The 20907-nt window shown below is 41.4% G+C and overlaps 1 protein-coding gene across 4 annotated transcripts in view; it reads left to right on the forward strand.

Moving 5' to 3' along the window:
- Positions 1-20907, forward strand: part of MTOR (mechanistic target of rapamycin kinase) — a 54971-nt gene that overhangs the window by 24922 nt on the left and 9142 nt on the right. For all 4 annotated transcript variants that reach the window (XM_062012672.1, XM_010209685.2, XM_062012673.1 and 1 more), the window contains 16 exons: positions 5121-5196; positions 6320-6459; positions 8972-9072; positions 9613-9728; positions 11080-11157; positions 11536-11643; positions 13008-13133; positions 13314-13445; positions 15017-15132; positions 16404-16521; positions 17312-17518; positions 18005-18105; positions 18369-18465; positions 19079-19177; positions 19693-19815; positions 20424-20606. In XM_062012672.1, the coding sequence (XP_061868656.1) occupies positions 5121-5196; positions 6320-6459; positions 8972-9072; positions 9613-9728; positions 11080-11157; positions 11536-11643; positions 13008-13133; positions 13314-13445; positions 15017-15132; positions 16404-16521; positions 17312-17518; positions 18005-18105; positions 18369-18465; positions 19079-19177; positions 19693-19815; positions 20424-20606 (1921 nt within the window). The remainder of the gene's footprint in view (positions 1-5120; positions 5197-6319; positions 6460-8971; positions 9073-9612; positions 9729-11079; positions 11158-11535; positions 11644-13007; positions 13134-13313; positions 13446-15016; positions 15133-16403; positions 16522-17311; positions 17519-18004; positions 18106-18368; positions 18466-19078; positions 19178-19692; positions 19816-20423; positions 20607-20907) is intronic.

A 20907-nucleotide genomic window follows, 5' to 3' on the forward strand; every position in this document is an offset into this window, starting at 1 on the left:
CTTTAGGAGGACGTCAGAGTTAGAGGTATGCAAACAGGCAGTGTTGAGTGACTTGAGGTTCATTGTAGGTGACTGATTCTGTGCTAAGCTTCAGGCAGAAAGTCTGTAGTATCAGCTGGTGAGGCTACTGTGTGGTATTGGTGAGCTGAGATATTGCCAGAGACATGCAAGTGCAGTTGGATCAAAGTCCTGAGGATACCTGCACAGCAGACCATAGGTTTCAGTCATGTTTTTGTCATGGACATTCCAGAAACCTTCCATAGCAAAATTACTTTTTATATTTCAGACCAGCAAGTGCCACTGCACACAGATGAAAGCCTGACCTTTTTGTTCTGTCTCTAATCCTGTCTGAGCCCTCTTCCAGCTGGAGCTTCTGTCATTCCCAGGGGCAAATTCTTCTCAGGCTTCCTGTGATGAGAAACATGTTTTTGTCAAAGTTGGAACAAAGAATAGGATTGGCCAGACTCTGTCTTCTCTGCCCCTAAAAGCCACCGTGCTAACACCCCATCATGATAGTTAGGACTTCAATCTAATTCTGCTGCTGCTGTCACTCACTTCTGTCTGTCTTGTACAGTCTGAATTTCACACACACTCACATGATTAGGGGCAGATCTACAAAAGTGGGCCACTTGTAGGTCCATGTATTCCCTCTTGATACAAGATTCAGCTCACCATTCTGTTGCACACAGAGGTTATGAAACAGTGTAGAAGGGCCTCTTGAGTCCCCTCTATAAACTGGAGTATTTAATTGGAAGTGAGACAGCCAGGGTTTTATTTTGTGTTTACCCTCTGATTTGTGTATCCTCATGCAAGCCATCTTTCTTTTATGTATTTTGATGTACCTGTTTGAAAGCAGAGATGAGACTTTTTTTTGTCCTGTGTCAGGGAGTGACCACACATGTATTATGCAGGAATGCAAAAGAGCACAGCTTTTCCAGTCTGTCATTACTTGTGAGGAAGCATTAAGAGAGATTTAGGCAGACAGACTTCTCTTGGCAAAGACCTTAAGACTTTATGAGTATTTGAAAGATGAATCTTTTCCTGTTGCATGGAGAACTGAGTGTAGTCACTTAGGCAGCAATAGCTACTGATGCTAGCTGGTCATTGCCAGATTAGATCAGCTGTAGAGGTTGACAGTCTGTAGGAAACTGTTCCACTGTTACATGCTGGTGTACTTGCAACTTGAATTCAGTATCCTGTTATAAAGAGGGAAAGTTTTAGGCATAGCTAGGGAGAAACTAGTTCTGTGATTAAATTGGGTCCTACTCCTATTTTTAACTTTTCCCCTGAACTGATTGAGAAGTGTCACTTGGTCTGAAATCCATCACCCTGATTTTCCTCCATTATGTTTTGTATATGAAAGTGCTACATGGTAGCTAAAAAGATGGGATCATGAACATGAGACAGATCCTTTTTTAATTCATTAGCAATGTAGATTTGATTGGGAGAACTGAGCCTAAACATCATTGCAGTTGAGTATATGCTCCATGTTGACTGATGTTACAAAATTTGAGTATATTAGTATTACTTGATGAGAACCAGATCTCTCTTGTCCCTGGAGGGCCAGATTAAATCAGAGGTGAGTTTAAATGACTGCCTTCTCTGGGAAGCTGTTCTGGCAGGTGTATATGAAGGTAAGACAAGAAGAAAAGCTCAGTGCCCTGTGGCTATTTATTTGGTAGCCAGTCATTGCAAAACCCTTAATAGGCATCTGGCCAATGCTTAGAATGTAGCATTCCTGATGCTTGCTGAGATGGCAAAGGATCTCATCAGCTCTCTGCTAGCAGATTGCAAGAGTCCATACTTTGTTGAAGCTCTGAAATACTGCTTTCAACTCCCAGGAACAGTGGAACTAATTTGGGCAGTTTTAATGCCTGTGAGCCATGTGGTACACCCTTGCTGTGAAAAGCTGAAGGAGCTGCTGCTGTGGCCTGTAAGCAGTCAGTCATCACAACTGTTCATTGGAAACAGCTTTTGCTGTGTTGGTTTCTCAAACATATTCGTTCCCAGCATGGGAATAATTTTTAGTGGCATGATGGAAATGGTTGTTGGAGTTCTTTGGGGGACAGTTGGTTGTTTGATGAGGTTTGTTCAGTCACAGACTCAGGGCTGCCTGAAAACAAACTGTAGAATTGGGGAAACTGTCCAACAAAGCCAGTTTCTTGTGCTAGAGGATTATCTGTTCCCCAGCTTATCCACAGAGTAGTGGTGCTGTCAACTTCTAATCACAGAAGCAAGCTCTCAGCACCTCAGAAGGCAGAACAAGGTTGACTTGGGTTGGTAAAATCAGTAAAAAGGAGATACAGTACTTCTATGACCTGCTGCCAAGCCTTCAAGTAAAGTAGGTGATAATGGTGGCTTTTTTCTAGCTTCTAAACAAAAATGAACAGATGAGTATATTCAACTGGCAGTGGATATGGAGAACAATTGATCTTCCCTTGAATATTAAACTTCCCATTATCCTGAATGAGGAACAACTTCAAGGACACTACCCAGTAAACAAAGACTTAAGTTACTGTCTGCTGAGCCATCAGCATTGTTTCTGTCTTGAGAGATGTTTTCCCACCTTCTCCTTTAATCCTGAAAGATTTTGTAGATATCTTTTTCCAGATACAAAGAGAAATCTATCCCCCTGATGCTAATCCAGTAAACTGCCCTGATTTCCAGCAGCAGCACTGTGACTAAAACCCCTGGCCACTCTGCCTGGCTGGAATATTAGCCCTTGAGGGCTGCTTCTTTGTGCCTGGAAGATTTTCTGTAGTGCTGTTCATTCTGTCCATGCAGTTTCCAGCATGATAACTAAGAAAACAGCTCTGTAATGCCTTAAGACTGTTACAAAATTTAACAAGATTCTGCCTGAGCTCATAGCTCAACAGAACTGCAGGCGGGGGGGGGGGGGGGGGGGGGCTTAATGATAAGAAGGTGAAAGGGGAGCACAGAATGCTGTGATTTCTAAACATGTGCTTTGAAAGTGCTAACAGTGTAGGAATGCTTTTCCAAGAGAAGTAGAATCTGCAGGTCCTCTCAGAGAATTTATGTAAGGAGTTGTGGGTCACATTCCAGTGAAAACACATTCCAGTCAGCTGTGGTAGCAGTGATTTTTTGGGAACTGTCAGTATACTGCCAGCACTGAAGAGTACACTGAATCCAGCAAATGAGGAAAAGCAGGAACCTGAAGTCTTTCAAAACAAGCAAAACAAACTCCAAAACACAGATCAGAACTTAATCCACACAGAACTGTTTCCCTTAGCCTGTAAAACTGGGTAGCAAAATGATGCATTGATTTCCAAGGTTTTATTAGTCTGAAGACAAATATGTTCAGCCATATTAATAAAACCCACTTTGATGTGTGAGTCTTGCTCTGGAGAGACTTCTATACTCTTCCTGACAGTTGCACTTCTCTGTGTTTAGGTCCATTTCTGGCAAAGCAGGAAATGTTTTTCCTGCCTCCTTCTCCCTCACTTTTAATAGACACTATTTTACTGCAGTACATCGAAACATGAGATAATTTACAGGAGATTTCTGAGCCATTGACTTGTCTTAGTCCACAGCAGTGCCTATCTTTGCTCACTGTGTGGGCTAGATAATTTGTGACAAGAGAGTAATTTATGATTAATAATGACAACACAGTATAACATCTACTGCTGCATATTCTTTTAAATCAGAGTTTTTCTGCTTACCCTTGTTTCCCTCCCTTTGTTTAAACCTAGCCACAGATAGCTTTTAAACATTAAATTCTGCTTTGGACAGCCAAGAGAGTAGGAAATAAGGAAAAAAAAAGAGTAATTGAGTGCACCAGGGAGCCTCACCAAAAGAGCAGTGCTAATTGTTGAAGAATAAAAGATAATGGCCAATTTTGTCAGGAAGCGTTGACAAGAAAGATAAGTTGGGAGTAATTAATTGCCTGACATGCTGGAAGTGATGTGTCTGCCAATGGTTCTTTAAATCATCAGGATATGAAATGTGACAGCCATTTATCACTTTTATGAGGCACTGCTGTCTAGTTTTCCTTTGGGAAGCAAGGAGGTAGTGTGTTCTTTGACTCTTGAAATCCATCCATGCCTTTTTTTAGCAAGTGCCTCACATTTTTGGGTGCTTGACTTCTTGAACTGTGATTGTGATGCGTTCCTAGCATGACTAAATCTCACTTCAGCTCAAGCTACTCTGAGGTCCTACTTCCAAGCACATTGAACTTTACCTTCCCAGGTATCCCGAGTGTGTCTAGGAGCTTGGTTCTTCAATTGTCAGGAAAGGAAACTTCCATCAACAGAAGAAACATAGCACTGATTTGAAAATGTTGTCTCTTGTCTGTTCAAACTACTTCCTTTGGTGCTACAGATGTCCTTGTCTCTTACTGATCAACAGCCCTCATGTAGGAGGGGAAAATATGCAGTTACTGTGATGATAGGAGGCAAGAAGGGACATTTCTGAAAGCTGCCTCAATCTACAGCAGCATATACAAAGACCCCTGAAAGTCTCTTTGCGTTGCATTCAGTTGACATATTTTGCTAGGTTATGCTCTTTCCATTCCAGATATTGACTAGTCTTAATATTGGACTGTAAGGTGTGTTGTAGTGTGCTCAGGTGTTGTGACATTGCTTTGAACAGCCTCTACTTCTTATTCTCCAGCACCACAAAGCACAAGCTTTTTGTGTGTGTTCCTGCTCATCAACTGTTCTAATGACAGGGAGTGTTTTCTGGATTTTTAAAGGAGTTGATGGTCTGTTTAATGGGGGGAGGGGGGGGACTGGGGGGATATTAGTACTGTAAAGCTCTTAGTAAGTGCAGCTGTTTGAGAAATTACACCTTTTAAAACCATTGGCAACTATTCTTCTCCCTATGCAGGCTGTACTTAGAACTGATGATCATATACAATCACTGCTTTGTGTCATAAGTCTTGAAAATGTGGAGTGAATCTGTGTGCAACTGTTGCTTTGCAAATATATAGTCATTGTGTATCTCATGTACTCAATTCATTCACTTGGAAGTTGTAAACAAACAGGAGGGTGTTCTATAGCTATTTCTAAATGATAGAGCTTGGTGTTATCAAGCAGAAGCTTATACCAGCCCCTCATAATTACCAACTATGTTAGATAGTCTTTCTTTTCCTACCTTTTCAGCATTAACAATAAACTGCAACAGCCAGAAGCAGCAGCTGGAGTGCTGGAATATGCCATGAAGCACTTTGGGGAGCTGGTGAGTCCCACTGAATAACTTCTTTATGTCTAATGTTTTCATGTTTTTGTAGGGTTCCTTGTGTGTGAGAACAGGTGTTAGAACAAAATGATGGAATTCCTCAGGTTATGTGGAAGTCCTTTCTGGAGCAACACAGACTTCAGAACATCTTTGCAGCTGCTTATGATTCCTTGGGTGGACTGAGCAAAGTTCTGTGTTACCTAATCCTGACCTCACTCTATAGCAGTAACGTAGTTCTTAGCAGTTAATGTAGCTTAAAACATAGTTTGCCAGAATAGGCACTGAAAGAGCTGTGAGCTCTGCTTCCAGCAACTTGAAATATTATTACAGCTGGGAAGGGCTGGTATATAGACTTCCTAAGTGGAAGACCTGGCATGGAGAGCACAATTTATACTGACCCTGCCCACATGGCTGGGAAAAGAGCCTGTTCAGCAGCCTGTGTCAAGACATGAGCTGCCAAGGACTGAGCAGAAAACACTTTGGCAAAGACAAGTATGGAAAACATATAAAGACATTTCATTTCTTGAAAATTAGAAGCAAAATCTAGAAACAAAAGCTGAAGAAAAGTTTGTGCAGCTGATAGAGATCAATGCTTGGCTTACTTTTAAAGTCTTTGTTACAAACTGCAGCCTTTCCTTGTGAGGGTTGTGATTAGACTCCCAACATCATACTACCTGCTGGACTGAAAAACTGCCTTGCAGTAGCCAGTCACACAGTGTACTTTTTGCAGTTGGGCTTTTTTTCCAGTTAGTTATTCCATTCCTGAACATAAGACTGTTGTTTCAATGCAAGCATATGCAACAACGGGGAAGGGCAATATTTTATTGATTTACCCCTTTTCCTATTCCACTCACTCTCTCTCTCCAAAAAGAATACTGGGCTACTTTGTGGCACAGGATAGGGGGATATGTTGGATCACTTCCTCTGTTAAACCTGAATTAATTTCTGTGCAGGTTGAGCACTACCCAGGATTCCTGTTTTCACATTAGCTTAAGGCTTTTCCAAGAGGATAAAACACAGTCCAAACACAGCATTTCTCAGGAGAAGCTACTGTAGTTGATACAGAATGATGACTATTATTCCTACTATTTATTCTGATTTAGGGTTATTTTTCCCCTTTTAGGAAATTCAAGCAACCTGGTATGAAAAGCTTCATGAATGGGAAGATGCTCTGGTGGCCTATGACAAGAAGATGGACACAAACAAAGATGATCCTGAGCTGATGCTAGGACGGATGCGTTGCTTGGAAGCACTTGGTGAATGGTAAGAGGGGAATGCCTGAAGACTGAGGAAAATGATGGCTTTAAAAATGGTGCCTATCCCTTCTCTGGATGCTGTCATCCAGGTGAATTTTTTTTTGCCTGAATTCTTATTTACTTCTACTTTATAGTTTGAGAATGTCCAGTGACTTCTCACTTTATTCATTGAAGTCAGAATTGGTAGTAACATCTCTCAGCTTGTTGGGATAGACCATCTGATGAGCTAAGGTCCCTCTGAGGGAGAATCTGTATTCTCACCATCAGATCAACCACATTTGTAACTGAAAGAAATTGCAAATAGAGGGGATCTCTCAGCAAACATTTACTGGATAGCACTTGCCAAAACAGCACTTGTCAAGACAATCATAAAATGAACTTCTTGTGCCCCTCTGATTGAAATATGAGAGATTTTTGTGTTTATTTGTGATCAGATCTGTGTCTATCTAGAAGATATGATCTTGTTGCAAAACTGCTAGTGAAATTTTCTGCTTCCTGGGTGTAAGATTATGCCAAATTACTCCCTCTTCAAAACTCTTTTCACCCATCACATAGATGTCTGAGTTTTTCATCCTTACTCTTTCTGAGCATTCATTAAGCATTGTCTTTGTGGACATTTGATATTTTAAACCCAGTGTTAAATATGTGTTGTCAACATGTAACTGATTGGAGGCAGTATTTGTGAGAGGGTGAGCTGGTAGTGACACAGAGCTTGCTAAGTTCACTGGAGGCTTCGGGTTTTTCTCCCTGTTCAATTCAAAGAAGGTAATTGGAGAAGGCATCCTGTGCACTGTAGCGTGCAGCTCTACCCAGGGGCAGATGTGATTTGGTCCAGGTTCCGCCTTTCCACTAAACTTTTCATGTCACTAGAGCTCTCTCCTGATGGGTCCTGACGTGAACCCGTGGGATGGCACCCAGTAAGGAGATTCCTCTTCACTAAAGTCATTTTTTACTGTTAGAGAAATGGGGCTGTTGGAGAAACCTAATTCTGACAGCATTTTTCTGCCCCTTTTGTTTCTAGATGAGGGTGAGGCATGTTGGGTGCAGCTTTTTTCAGCATGAAAAAGAGATGCTCTTTCTGAGCAGGTCTCAATCACTTATTCTAGGAGCAGGCAGTTCCCATCAGGGATTTACAGAATTTCTTCCTCGTGCAGCACATGTATTTGTGTGCAGGGTCCTCTCTGGACCTCCTGCTTATTAACGTATCAGTGGCAAATATATTACAAAAGGATGATTTTCTTCTGTCAGAGGGACATATTCTGCATCTGTTGATAGGCTGCACAAAGACCTGTGTGCTTGCTGTTGTGGAACTGCATTCTCTCTCTGTGCAGATGTGCTTCACAATTCAGAAGTGCCTTTGCAGAGTGCAGTCTGCTACCTTGCAACTGACTATAGAGATCATCCTGAGGCTGAGGATTCCTTGGTTTGACTACTCATTCTTCAGTTGTGTTCAACTTGACTGTGCTGCTGGAGTCTACTTGGCAGAATAAGACAGTTAAGCTAGAACTGGTACTATGCAACATCATTATTTCAGCACTCTGCACAGTGACATTTTGAAAGTACTGCCAAAATATTCTTAGCCACTTATCTCCTGGTGTAATTACATCTGCAAGAGCCATACTACTTTGTCTAGTATCTATGAGGCCCTGATTTACAGCTGTTGCTAGGCTTGGCTTGGTTTTTCATTTGTTTGGGGTTTTTTTTTTCCTCCTGGGCCATTAAGCTGTCAGAATGACTATGTTGCCTGTGGCAGCCCATCGGTTCTGTTTGACTAACTCATCTTTCTTTTTGGGAGGGAAGAGGATGACAGTAGAGAAGACAAGCTGGCCTCCCTCACAGTTGGCAGCTATTCTGCCAGAGTATCCAGCCTTAGAAATCCTGAAACTGCAACACCCAGAGTAATTGGTTTGATTAATGGAGCATTCACAGTTGATTTAAAAGACATAATATAAAAACCCCTGATACTTCCTCTCCACTGGAGATGAAAGATTCAAATCCTCTCTGAGGTCTTGCCATGACAAGTCTTCATACTCAGTTATGGCAGCATTGGTTCTCTAGTGTCTGTCTTGAAGCTTGATGACGTATTTATTCAAAATACATGACAGCAGGAGCACAAACTGTTCAGATCCTATGTTTCTTGTACTGACACTTGCAGCAAAGTTTAAGCATCTCTTGTTTGGTGGTGGTTTGGGGTTTTCTTGGCAATATGATTATTTTTTCTGTATTCCTATACTGGAGTTGATGGTTCATTAAGTAGATGTTACTAACAGCTGAGGGACAAATGCAAACTTCTGTCAGGATTTGTGCTTTCAAAGCATAGTTTGCCTGTAAATTATTTTCCAATGACAGGATAGTTGTCATCAAACCAGTATGTCTGAGTTGGCTGGAGGAGAAGAATCCTCTTCTTTATACAGAACAATGGGACTGGGTGTCATCTAATCTGTGGAGAGTGGTTGTTTAACAAGGTGGGATTCTTAGAAGAGGCTTTTTGCTGATCAGAAATTGTGGATTCTTCTTAGGGGACAGCTCCACCAGCAATGCTGTGAAAAGTGGACACAGGTCAACGATGAGACTCAAGCTAAGATGGCTAGAATGGCTGCTGCTGCTGCCTGGGGTCTAGGTAATGTGTCCCTGTACATGACAGCCCACTGTGTGGGAGCACAGACGGTTTTCACTTACTTCAAAGCTACAAAATATAAGAAACAATAAAATCAGGGAACAAAATTATTCAAAGAGACTGCCTAGTTGGTCTGAGCAGATAGTCAGTTCTTGACTGGTCCTTTTGACTCAGACTTGCTTTGCAGAACACTAATTCACTCAGATGCTCTGGAGATGTCAGCATTTCAATGTTTTCATCACTAAGAATGCAAGAACTTTGTCCATGAAGATAACAATTTGACTAGTAGAAAAATGTGAATGTTTCTGCTTACACAACTCTGTGTATGTATAGATACAGTGTATGTGTATGTATATATGCAGTTTCTACATACAACACAGACTGTCCTTGCCAAAGACAAGCTGGTGGAGACTTAATTTGAATGTAGAAGTACCACACAGCTTTCAGGCCTGGTTGCTGATGTCTATGAGCACTGTAGCATAGTTCTGTTATTACCTTGCAGAGAAGGCTGTTGTGTTACTGAGGGTATCTGTGTGTCTGCAGGTCAGTGGGACAGCATGGAAGAATATACCTGCATGATCCCAAGAGACACCCATGATGGTGCTTTCTACAGGGCTGTACTGGCACTTCATCAGGACCTTTTCTCATTGGCCCAGCAGGTAATTATCTTCCTTGTTGGCTTCCCAAATCCTGGTTTGAGATAAACTAGGCTGTATTGCTGCATGGAAGGACATTCTGTTTTAAAGCAGCTGAGTATACTGAATTGTCCAATTAACCTTTTTTCCACTGATGTATTAGACCTTGGTGAATGAGCTTATCTTCTGTTTCCAAAAACACAGAAGTGAATATGTGCAGATAATAGTGATCCAGTGTTGCAGAGTGTAAGAATGATTTAGTCACTCTTAGGCTTCTTTACTTTTATGTCTGTTTTCTAGACAGACAGTGCACAAGGATTTTCTCAGCAGAGGTTCCGTTCTACAAGACACTGCTTGATAAAAGGCTTCATGGCATAAGACACACATAAGGTCCTTCATGGGTATTCTACATATTTCTGTCTGCCACAGTTTTTTTAGTGACATGCTCAATATATATCATATGTCATGTACCAGAACTTTTCCTCCAGTTCTTCTGGCAGCAAGGATAAATGTTAGATTTTAAATTGAGATGAGAACTCAAGGCAAGGAATGGGTTTATTAAAGCCACGTTGTCACATTAAAGCCTGTTTGTCACAGACGAGATTTGCAGAGCGACTTTTCCCCCTCTGTAGATGGGAAGCATGTTGTTCACTTTCCAAGGAAGCTCAAGTACTATTTCTCAGAATTCTGTGCTGGCTTGCCAGAGCAGATAAAGGAGTAATTGAGTCTGCTCTGTCAAAAGCCTGATGTAGATTTTTGAGCGATGTGCACAGTAAAATTAGCCAGGCATCCACAGGGATGGAGTTGGTGATTAACCTTTGACATTTGGAACAGGAAAAGCTATAGATGAGAGATTATATAATGTCTGGAACCAGAGCAGAATTTATTTCATGCTTCAAGAGCATGTCTTAGAGGAAGAGAAATGGAATTTGCTGTCCTGTAGAATGCATAAAAACCTGTTGGGTTACATAAAACAGTGAAAGCTGTTTTCTATCATTGTATATTATCAAGAGACATTTCTTGAGGCTTTTTGTAACCAATCCTCTTGCACTAACGTGAACTTTTCCTCTGTAATTGCCATTAATGATGATCTTTACAGGGACAGTAGCATTAGAAATCATGCAAACTTTGATTTGATAGAAGGACAAACTTTGGACTGCACAGCTGATAAATGAAATCCCCTTGATTTTTTTCCCTGTACCTGCCCCTGGACACTGTTTTCCTGTCAATTTTTTCTGTTGATAATATCCATTCCTGGTTCCTGTTAGAGAATAGGAACAATGCCAGCTTTGTTTATGTGACAGATGAATAGCAGTTCAAACAGTTGACTGGACAGAACAGACCACCTTTGCCCCAATATCTTGTTCTATTTCAGTGCATTGACAAAGCCAGAGATCTGCTAGATGCTGAGCTAACTGCCATGGCAGGAGAGAGCTACAGTCGAGCCTATGGGGTAAGTGTCTACCTCTCAGCCTTTATTCTCCTCATTCCTGCTTCAGACTTTCTCTAGAAGTTGTGTAAAACTTCTGAGTAGCACGTGCATCAAACATAAGACCTGTGTAGGCCTGCAAGCTAAATGGCTTTTCTCAGATAAGGGTTATAACTTTGTAGGAGCAGCTTTGGGATAAATTTAAAAGTGAAGTGAGTTCCCTCATTCCCCCCTCAAAAGAAATAAGAATTGACCCTTACAAAGCCGCAGTCAGCAGACCCTGCAGTTGGACCTTTACCTGTTGGGCAGCATACATACTTAGGTTTTTGATGCCAAACCACTGTTCCTTAATTATAGATTTATTCTGTAGTGATTGAGATGGAATGTGATTGTTTCCTTCAGGCTATGGTATCCTGCCAGATGCTGTCAGAGCTGGAAGAGGTTATCCAGTATAAACTTGTACCAGAGCGCCGTGAGATCATCCGCCAGATCTGGTGGGAAAGACTGCAGGTACCTCTGTGTAAAGGTCAAGGATGGAGATGCTGATACACTGGCATCAACAGCTTCCTTTCGAGTCAGCATGATGGCTGAGCAAAGCTTTCCATTTCCATTTCCAAAGCTTTTGATACACTGCCTGCAGGAGGGATTTCATCCTATGCAGAATTCTTCGCTGCTGTATCTGCCTTTTGATGAGAGGCTGTTGCTGCTGCATACTTTTAGGTGTTTGGGAAACTGTGACAAAGGTTTTAGCTTCCCATCTGCATTCTTGTCTGGAAAAGCTCAGAGCTATTTCACTGGGGTGGAGAAACTGAGAGTGACAGGAAGTGTAATGTCTGAATACAGCTGTTTATAGTGCTGAACACAGTACATACAGTTCTTGCACATTTTATAGCTGCTTTTTAATACTTTTAAAATGCCTATTGGATGAGGTTTATTTGAGTGTTAGGGAATAAACTTTGCCTAACTTCCCAGCCACCAATGCTGGGTAAGGAGAAAAAGGGGAACAAATAGATGCTTTGATGCTAAGGTGTTTGGGTTGAACTAGATGATCTCTAGAGGTCCCTTCCAACCCCAGCCCTCTGTGATTCTGTGCTTGCTGCCGTTGGAAATTCTTTTATTTACTTCCAAACTGAGTCCAAGTTGTCTCTGGATCAATACAAACTTCAAACCATTACCCTGAAATACTTGGCCATGACAGCAAGCACCACATATTTGGTTGTTACTCTCCCTTCCACAATTCTACTTTGTAGCATCCTTGAACATTTGAAATACAGATTCATCCTGCTCTGGTTGATGTTGTGCCTCTCCTTTCAGACAGACAAGAGCCAGACAGTGCTTGCACAAACAGCATAGCAGTTAAAATGGAGTTGCTGTCAGAATATCAGTTTAGTCATGCCAGCCTCTAAAAGCAACACATGGAAGGAGAAGGGCAATAACAAAAGTACCTTTGCAACTATTTGAGTTTATAACATTTCCATTTCCATATTGAGATTTGTCACTGTATAAACCAAAAATAGGCCTTAAAACTAACTTGGGAAGGGTTACAAAACTCTTGAATCATTTTGGAATTTCACAAAGAGCTTTCCTGATTTTTTGGATGCATTTCTGCCTTAGCAGCTTTTCTCCTTTTTCCATTCTAGGATGTTGTTAGACTGCAGACACTGAGCTGGCTGCAGAAAATAAGAGTCAACGACTTAATATTGCAATGTGTGAAGAAGGTTAAAGAAATAGCCAGCTAGTTCATAGTATGAGACAGCTGTAAATTATGGGTACTGAAGTCTGAGGGGAAATCTCGCTTCAGATTTTGAATTAAGGCTCTGGGGAGTAGTTTGGAGATAAAACACTAACAAGTTGCCGCTTCCTTTTTCACTCAGGGCTGTCAACGAATCGTGGAAGATTGGCAAAGAATACTGATGGTCCGATCTCTTGTTGTGAACCCTCACGAGGACATGAGGACTTGGCTCAAGTATGCCAGCTTGTGTGGCAAGAGTGGGAGACTGGTGAGCATTATCAAGCTCTGTCCTCTACAGCAGTTTCTTGCATGATTGGCTTTATCAAACTGCTTCAACCTTAAGCATTTCCAGATACTTTCATTGCATAGATGGGAGAGCTGTCTTCTGAGGAGAAACCTCAGAATGAGTTTGTTTTAACCTGCTTTTCTTCTTTTTCACTTTCTCCAGGCTTTGGCCCATAAGACACTTGTCCTGCTCTTAGGAGTGGATCCATCTCGACAGCTGGATCACCCCTTGCCAACGGTACATCCCCAAGTGACTTACGCCTACATGAAACACATGTGGAAGAGCGCCCGTAAGGTAGGAAAGAACACAGTGCTCTCTGCATCCCATTGCTCAGGTTTTGTGTGGTGGCATGCACCTTAGCTCTTTATAATCCCCACAGGACAAAGTCAAGGCTGAAGGTTTTATTTTTGCTTACCTAAAAAAGAGCAACTAATCCCTTTCCTTATTGTTATTTAGAGGCCAAGCCTCTGAAATTTTCCTTTAAAACTCTGGAGTGATGGAGAAGGCCTGGCTCTCATTTTCCTTCCTACATGGAGAGGTTTCTTTTTTTTTCTCTAAACCACTGTCAGGTACCCAAGGAATGCAGCCAAGATTAATGGTCAACTCTAGCTTTTCAGTCCTCACTAGAATTTTACTGTGCAGGCTTGGTACTCTTTGCCCACTGCTCAGATTGCCAGGTCTCTACACTGTACTTGTGGCTGGGGGCACTGAAATAGGGAGGGGGCTTTATTACTAGTTTTAGAAAAAAAGATCCTGAACACCTTGTACTTAGTTGCTGAGCATAACTAACTTTTATTAAGGACATTACTGAAAAATTCTAACTGAAAGACAGCTGAAAAGTACACAGGGTTTTGTCACAGGAACAATTTGGCTCCAAAGAGCCTAGGGTGAATGTTTTTAACATTGCAACATGGGGAGAATTTACATAATCAAATCCAATAAGCTGCAGACTGGATAACTTATCTCCTTTTTTTAATATACATTAAAGCCTCTATTTATTCTCATATTCTGCCACATCTTTTTAATTTTTCCTGTGTTTGGGATTGCCAGCACTGGAGCAGAGCCATTGCTGTGGGAACATTGCCATGACCTAACTATTCTTTATTTGAATTTGAAAACCAGAAGGAGCTGCTCCTGAGGCTCTGCTCTATTGGCTGAGTAAAACAGTGTAGTGGTCTTCTTACTGTTTTCAGTAAATGACCCAAGTGGGTTTTCTCTGCCTGCCTCTGAGTGAAAGTGGACTTTTCTCTGTTTGACTTGTGATAAAGAAATTGATAAGATGCAGGCAGCTGGTGCAGTTGTAGAAAGCAGAATGAAGGAAGGCACAAAGAATTACAAAGGTGTGGGGGGAAAAGAATGTATCTGAAATAATCTGATGCAAGAATATGTGGAGCTCATGAGGACAGGGGAAAAGAAAGGTCAGAAAAGCAGCAAAGATGAGAAGGAGGAACAGATGCAGTTGGAATCATCTCCTCTTGCTTGTTGAATGATTTTCTATTTAATACAGTACATAAGCTCCACATTTATTTTCTTCTTCTTCTTTCTGACACATTTAAACTGGGTGTTGTTTACAGTGCTGAGAAATACTTTACCCAAGGTAGCACTGATCCTAAACCTACATGCAAGTCTCAGCCTTTTCTCAGAGCACCCTTCTGCTGGAAGGTCTGACTCAATGATTCAGCTTTTTGTGGCACTTGGAAAGTTGATGCTTATTTTTTAAATTCACAGTTAAAGGTGCAGCTCTGTGGCAGAGAAAGCTGTGTTAGGTTACAGTAGAGTTTGGAGACTGAAGTGTTTGTGTTCCTCTCTTATGGAGTTGTCTTTTGACCCTTGTGGAACTTACTGCAACCATCATCCAATTTCAGATTGATGCATTCCAGCACATGCAGCACTTTGTGCAGACAATGCAGCAGCAGGCACAGCATGCTATTGCCACTGAGGACCAGCAGCACAAGCAGGAGCTCCACAAGCTCATGGCACGGTCAGTACCTGGTCCTTAGACACTCTTTAGCTATATAGTGACCCTGATGTCTTTCCTGAGGTGACAAAGTCCAAGCAGATGATGTATCTCAGACAAGGCCCATGCTTTGATTAAAAGGAACAGGGCATTTCTCATCTAGCTGGTAGAAACCCCTCTGGTGCTACATCCTTATCTATCATGTAATTTTCAGTAGATGGTATTGTGACACATCAGCATAAACAACTTTGTGTTTGCTGCTGGCAGCTGGTTGTATTTTTCCAGCACTGTGGCTCACTGGCAGAAGGCAGAGCTCTCAGTGTGGCTATTCCCTTGGTTTTCAGGAGATCCAGCCAGTAGGAAAGAAACACTTCCCACATACCTGGCACATCTGTGCTTGGCAGCATGTACCCGTGATTCAACAGCAGTGCTTTGGGCAATAGGTGCCCAGCATGTGATAGTCTCTTAAAATATTGTTGCATTAAAAGCACATCTTATAATCTCTGTTTTCCTTTGTGGATCTGGAGGTGCCAGATCTGTTGTTTCCAATTTAAAGAAGAAATTGCATAGTGCTTACTCTTGAAAGCTTGCTTTTTCTTTCCAAGGGAGACGTGCACTTAAGTTGCTTTTGTGAGAATGGGAACTTGATAACACAATCTTTACTTTTTTTCCAGAGTGACTGTCATGGAAGGCAAATGAGTAATGAGTTGTGCACAATATTTCTCTTGCACAGTGCTTTCTGGTAAACTCTCACAGCTGTCCTTTCTATATTTTAACTGTGGAATTTAAAGTGTGCTGAGAGAGCAAAGTATTAAGCTTTGCACAAACCTTCACAGCCGCACCCTACTGCAGTAAAAATATGTTGTTTTTCCCTTCCTCTGGGAGGGAATGACTTAATGGGCTTCTGGCTTGGGGGAAGAACAGTTGCTCTGTGTTTCCACTGTTAGCATGTCGCAGTGTTCTCTCCAGAAGGCCAGTTTGTGTGGTGATAAAGGACAGCCAGCCAGCACATATGCTGTGTACATTCGATCAATACTGATGAAGTCTTTTGATACTACTCTTAGCAGCTTCTTATGTTTGTTTATACTCTCACGTTTCCCTCTAAATAATTAACTAGTTAGTTGCACAGTTACAAGCAGGATATAGGTGTCTGGAACCTTACATGTTAGCATGTATGCTCCCAGCTTGCAGAAGAGGCTTAACCGAGTGGATTTACCACATGAAATACCTTTCAGGCTTCAGATAGGGCTTTGTTTTCATTCCATTCTAAGTCAATAATGCTTTTGCTTAACCAGGTGTTTCCTGAAATTGGGTGAGTGGCAGCTGAACCTGCAAGGCATCAACGAGAGTACCATCCCCAAGGTCTTGCAGTACTACAGTGCTGCAACAGAGCATGATCGCAACTGGTACAAGGTCAGTGAAGAAAAGCTGCCAGGCAGCACTGCAAACTGATCAGTAAATCTGATCATATCCTATACTAGAGGAAATGATGATATTCATAAGAAGGTCTCCTATAGCTATTTGCATTATTACTGCAAGTAGGATTGAAAAAAAAACCCAGAGAAAGCAGCCCAAGGCAACCATGAGATTCTGGTTTGGATTTTTATCTGGCCAGTAAAACTGGGACATGATTCAGTTTCTGGTCTTGCTTTTGGGACTTTCTCTCCTGTCAGTCAACAGTGAAGGAGAAAAGATAATCTAAATGGAAAAAAATGAACTTGTCCTCACTGAGTATCCTTGAACTAGGAAAGCAGCCTTGTTGCTAATTCTCCAAAGAGTCTTTGATTTCAGGGTTGGGAAATTTCAATTAGTATTTGGTGCCAGATCTTCTCTGAGGCAGACATCTCCTGTATTTCTTCCTGTTGCACTCCCCTAGTCCTGACACATTAACCTTTATTTTAAGCTGTGAAAAATGAAAGTATATGTGAGTAGAATCTGATTCAATTTTTTGCTACAGAGCTCTTTTGCCTTAATATCCAAGAAGGAGCTCCTGGCCAAGAACTCACCATGATGTTATTTAAGATAAGACAGTTAAAACTAGGAGCAATTAGACAAAACAAAGCATTCTGTTGTCTGCAGGGTATTGCTTACTACTGTTGTCTGCAGACTGAGAAAGGCTGGATTATTATCTCTAGTAATTACCAAGTACAGGTTGCAAAAAGGATTCATCTTCCTCTTGACTTTCGTTCTCTCTTGTTGGCAGGCCTGGCATGCCTGGGCAGTGATGAACTTTGAAGCAGTGCTGCACTACAAACATCAAAACCAGGCCAGAGATGAGAAGAAGAAACTCCGTCATGCCAGTGGAGCCAGCATCACCAGTGCTAACACCGAGGGCAGCAACAGTGAGAGTGATGCAGAGAGCACTGAGAACAGCCCCATCCCATCTCCAGTGCAGAAAAAAGTCACTGAGGTACCTTCTTCCCTGTTTATGTTAGATGCAGGAAAATGTTACAGTACAAAGAAGCTGCTATGCATAGCTGGCTTTTGGAAGCTGTCTGTGTATGTATCTATATATACTCACAGCAAAAGTGAGGAAGTTCACATTAACTCAGTCTTGAGGGAGAAGGATTAAATTCATGCAAACAATTGTAAGTTAACAGTGAACTGAAGCAAAGGCATAGATGAGTATCATAATAGGTGATACAGTGTGCCTTGACAAGTTCTGCTGCTTAAGCCCTTGATGAAAGACTGTGAGGAGTCTCTTTTACTTACAGTTATAGTAGAATTGTAGTTCCAGGAACCACAAGTCCTGTGAGTAGTATGAGTAGAAATCAGCTAGAATGTGGATTAGATCTGTGTTGCCACATATTTCTTCCTCTTTCCCTTTGCTGAGTTTAGGATTAACCTGGACTGATGCAGTTGTGTAGAACTAACAGAGAACTTTTCATTCCAAAAGGATTTGTCCAAGACCCTGTTGATGTACACAGTCCCTGCTGTCCAGGGTTTCTTCCGATCCATATCTCTCTCTCGAGGAAACAACCTACAGGATACTCTAAGGTACATAATAAAGCACGTGGTAATTGAAATCCAGATCATAAAGGCACATGGTTGAAAATCAGCCTGTTTCTGTTCTCTTTTTGTTATGGTTAAACTAAGTGAATCCTTCAGTACAAGCTGATTTATCTTATATGGACTGGCCTTTATCTTACTGTCTTGAGGCTCTGGGAAGGAGAGTCACTTGTAAATGGGTCTGAAGTTGTTTGACTGGAATGGTTGAGGTTTTTTGTTTCATTCTTAATGAATGTATTTCTCCTTTTAAGAGTCCTTACTCTGTGGTTTGACTATGGTCACTGGCCTGATGTGAATGAGGCTTTGGTAGAAGGAGTCAAGGCAATCCAAATAGATACTTGGTTGCAGGTAAGGAACACAAAGGACTAAGACAAATCTCGGTTCTGGGGCAAGCTTGGGGATTTGTTACATGATATCCATGATGATCCTTTGCTAAACAATCCTCTGTAGGTAATGGTTGGAGCAGTGTGCAGTACAATTCATAACTGATTTAGCAAGCATCAGCATGCATTTCTGTACTTATATTTGGACCAGTACATATGAATGAGAATGAAAATGTTGAGATTGAAGATACATTCAATAGTGATCAAGTATAAAACACCACTGTGCTGCTCTGATGTAGCTCAGTCTATTTCAGGATTGCCTTGTAGAATGACTCTTGTAAACAATAAAAAAGGGTTTATTTATTATGTGAGCATTGCACTTCAAGACACTTCTTACTTCTTCCATAAGATGATCCTGTAATAGTTTAGCACAGAACACTCCTGATCTCACTGAGCTGTTCTGAGTTTCTGACAGCGTTTGGAACTTTGTGTTATCCTCTAATCATCTCAGAAACAAGCAGTGAGCCTCTCTGTGTCCTTTACAAACAGTGAGGTCTCTAGCAGAGGGCAGAACACCACTAACAAAACTAAACTAAAGAGATGGTAGGGATGTTTATTTTATCTGTCCTTCCCACTAGGTTATCCCTCAGCTCATTGCAAGAATCGACACCCCTCGCCCATTGGTAGGACGCCTCATTCATCAGCTCCTCACAGATATTGGCCGGTACCACCCTCAGGTAAGCTGGGCCTTAGAGGAGGGATTTCCATAGACCAGCCAGCTCAGCCATTTCCTGTCTTCCATTTCACCTAGTCTACATGCCTGCACTGAGAGTCCCAGCAAGTGATGAGAGTGAGGGTGGGAACTATTTCTGCTGCTTTCATCTCAGCACTGTTCACAGTAAAAGAATAGTGGGTAGTGCAAATCACCTTCAATCTCGTTAAGTAACTACTGAGATGCCACCTCACAGATAATTCATGTGGATTTCTTTCTAAGGGATGGAAGATAACAAAATGCAGGGTTTTTTTCTTCCAGTCTGACACAGGCTCTCAAAGTCATTCTACTACTCAATGAATTTAATTCTTTGAGACTGGAAGACTTTCAACAGCAAGTTCCTATCACCTCTTTCCAGAAGCAAGGTTGCTTTCTCTTGTCTAACCCTAAGGCTGCTATTTATTAATGCTTTGCTAATCTTTCCATTTATGTAGCTCTTCTTTGTGGTGATTAAATATTATTGTTTGATGTCCCTCCTAGGCTTTGATCTATCCTTTGACTGTGGCCTCTAAGTCTACAACCACTGCTCGCCACAATGCTGCAAATAAGATCTTGAAGAACATGTGTGAGCACAGTAACACTCTGGTGCAACAGGCGATGATGGTGAGTACTTGGTGTACCAGCAAGTGTATTAAGTTTCAGGAATGGATGTGCTACAGGTATAATAACCCAACATGACTATTCATTGTTAGTTTTGTTTGAGTACAATTAATTGGGGTTTTTTTGCTCTTGGTAGAAGTTGCAGTATTAGTGTAATTTCAAGAGAACACTTTAATTTTAAAAGGACTACGATGTTCAAACAGTGAGTTCTTCTCTCTCCTTATCAATAAATTCAAAGAAGAAATAAATGAAGAATCATTGTTCCATCGAGGTATTTTTTGCTTAATGCAAAATGGAAACAAACTTAATCTTTCCACTCTGTGTTCAGTAATTTACTTCATTTGCTAAAGATTTTAATGAATAAATGAAAAGTAATGCTTTCAAAGCCACCAAGTACACAGAAAATTTCAAAGGCATCAAGTGAGAAAAAGCTGCCCAGTTTCTGGAAGAAAAAAGTGTAACAGCATCGTGGGGCTTCCTGTGGCTCCCTCTAGCTGCCAGCAACAAATATTTCATAATCACTGGAGAAGAAAGTAGTTTGCATTTGTAAGTCAGTATACAGCCAGAGTGGTTTCTTTAGGCATTTAATCTTTTTACCTGTCCTAAACCAGGTGAGTGAAGAGCTAATCCGTGTGGCCATCCTGTGGCATGAGATGTGGCACGAAGGGCTGGAAGAAGCATCTCGTCTGTACTTTGGAGAAAGGAATGTGAAGGGAATGTTTGAGGTGCTGGAACCCCTTCATGCAATGATGGAGCGTGGGCCTCAGACTTTAAAAGAGACCTCCTTCAATCAGGTATCAGCAACTGATCTTGGTAACCACTAGCACAGACAGTAGAGGTGGCTTCACTCAAGCCAGCATAAGGAATGAATTTGAGCTTGTGAACCTACTGTTCAAGGGTGATTCTATGCATTCTGTTGCCTCCTATCTTGAAGTCTATTTGTGAGCAATGTTGTCTAATGATCTCAGTGCATGTCCTGGATTCAGGACTTTCTGGCTGTTTAATTCTGCTTTGCTATGGAAATGTGAGATCAAGTATTTGTAATGCAATTGGAAAATAGACTGTGATTCTCTTTGTAGGTATTAAGTGGTCTAT

The sequence above is a fragment of the Colius striatus genome, chromosome 21 (assembly GCF_028858725.1).
Source record: "Colius striatus isolate bColStr4 chromosome 21, bColStr4.1.hap1, whole genome shotgun sequence".
NCBI classification, from domain to species: domain Eukaryota; kingdom Metazoa; phylum Chordata; class Aves; order Coliiformes; family Coliidae; genus Colius; species Colius striatus.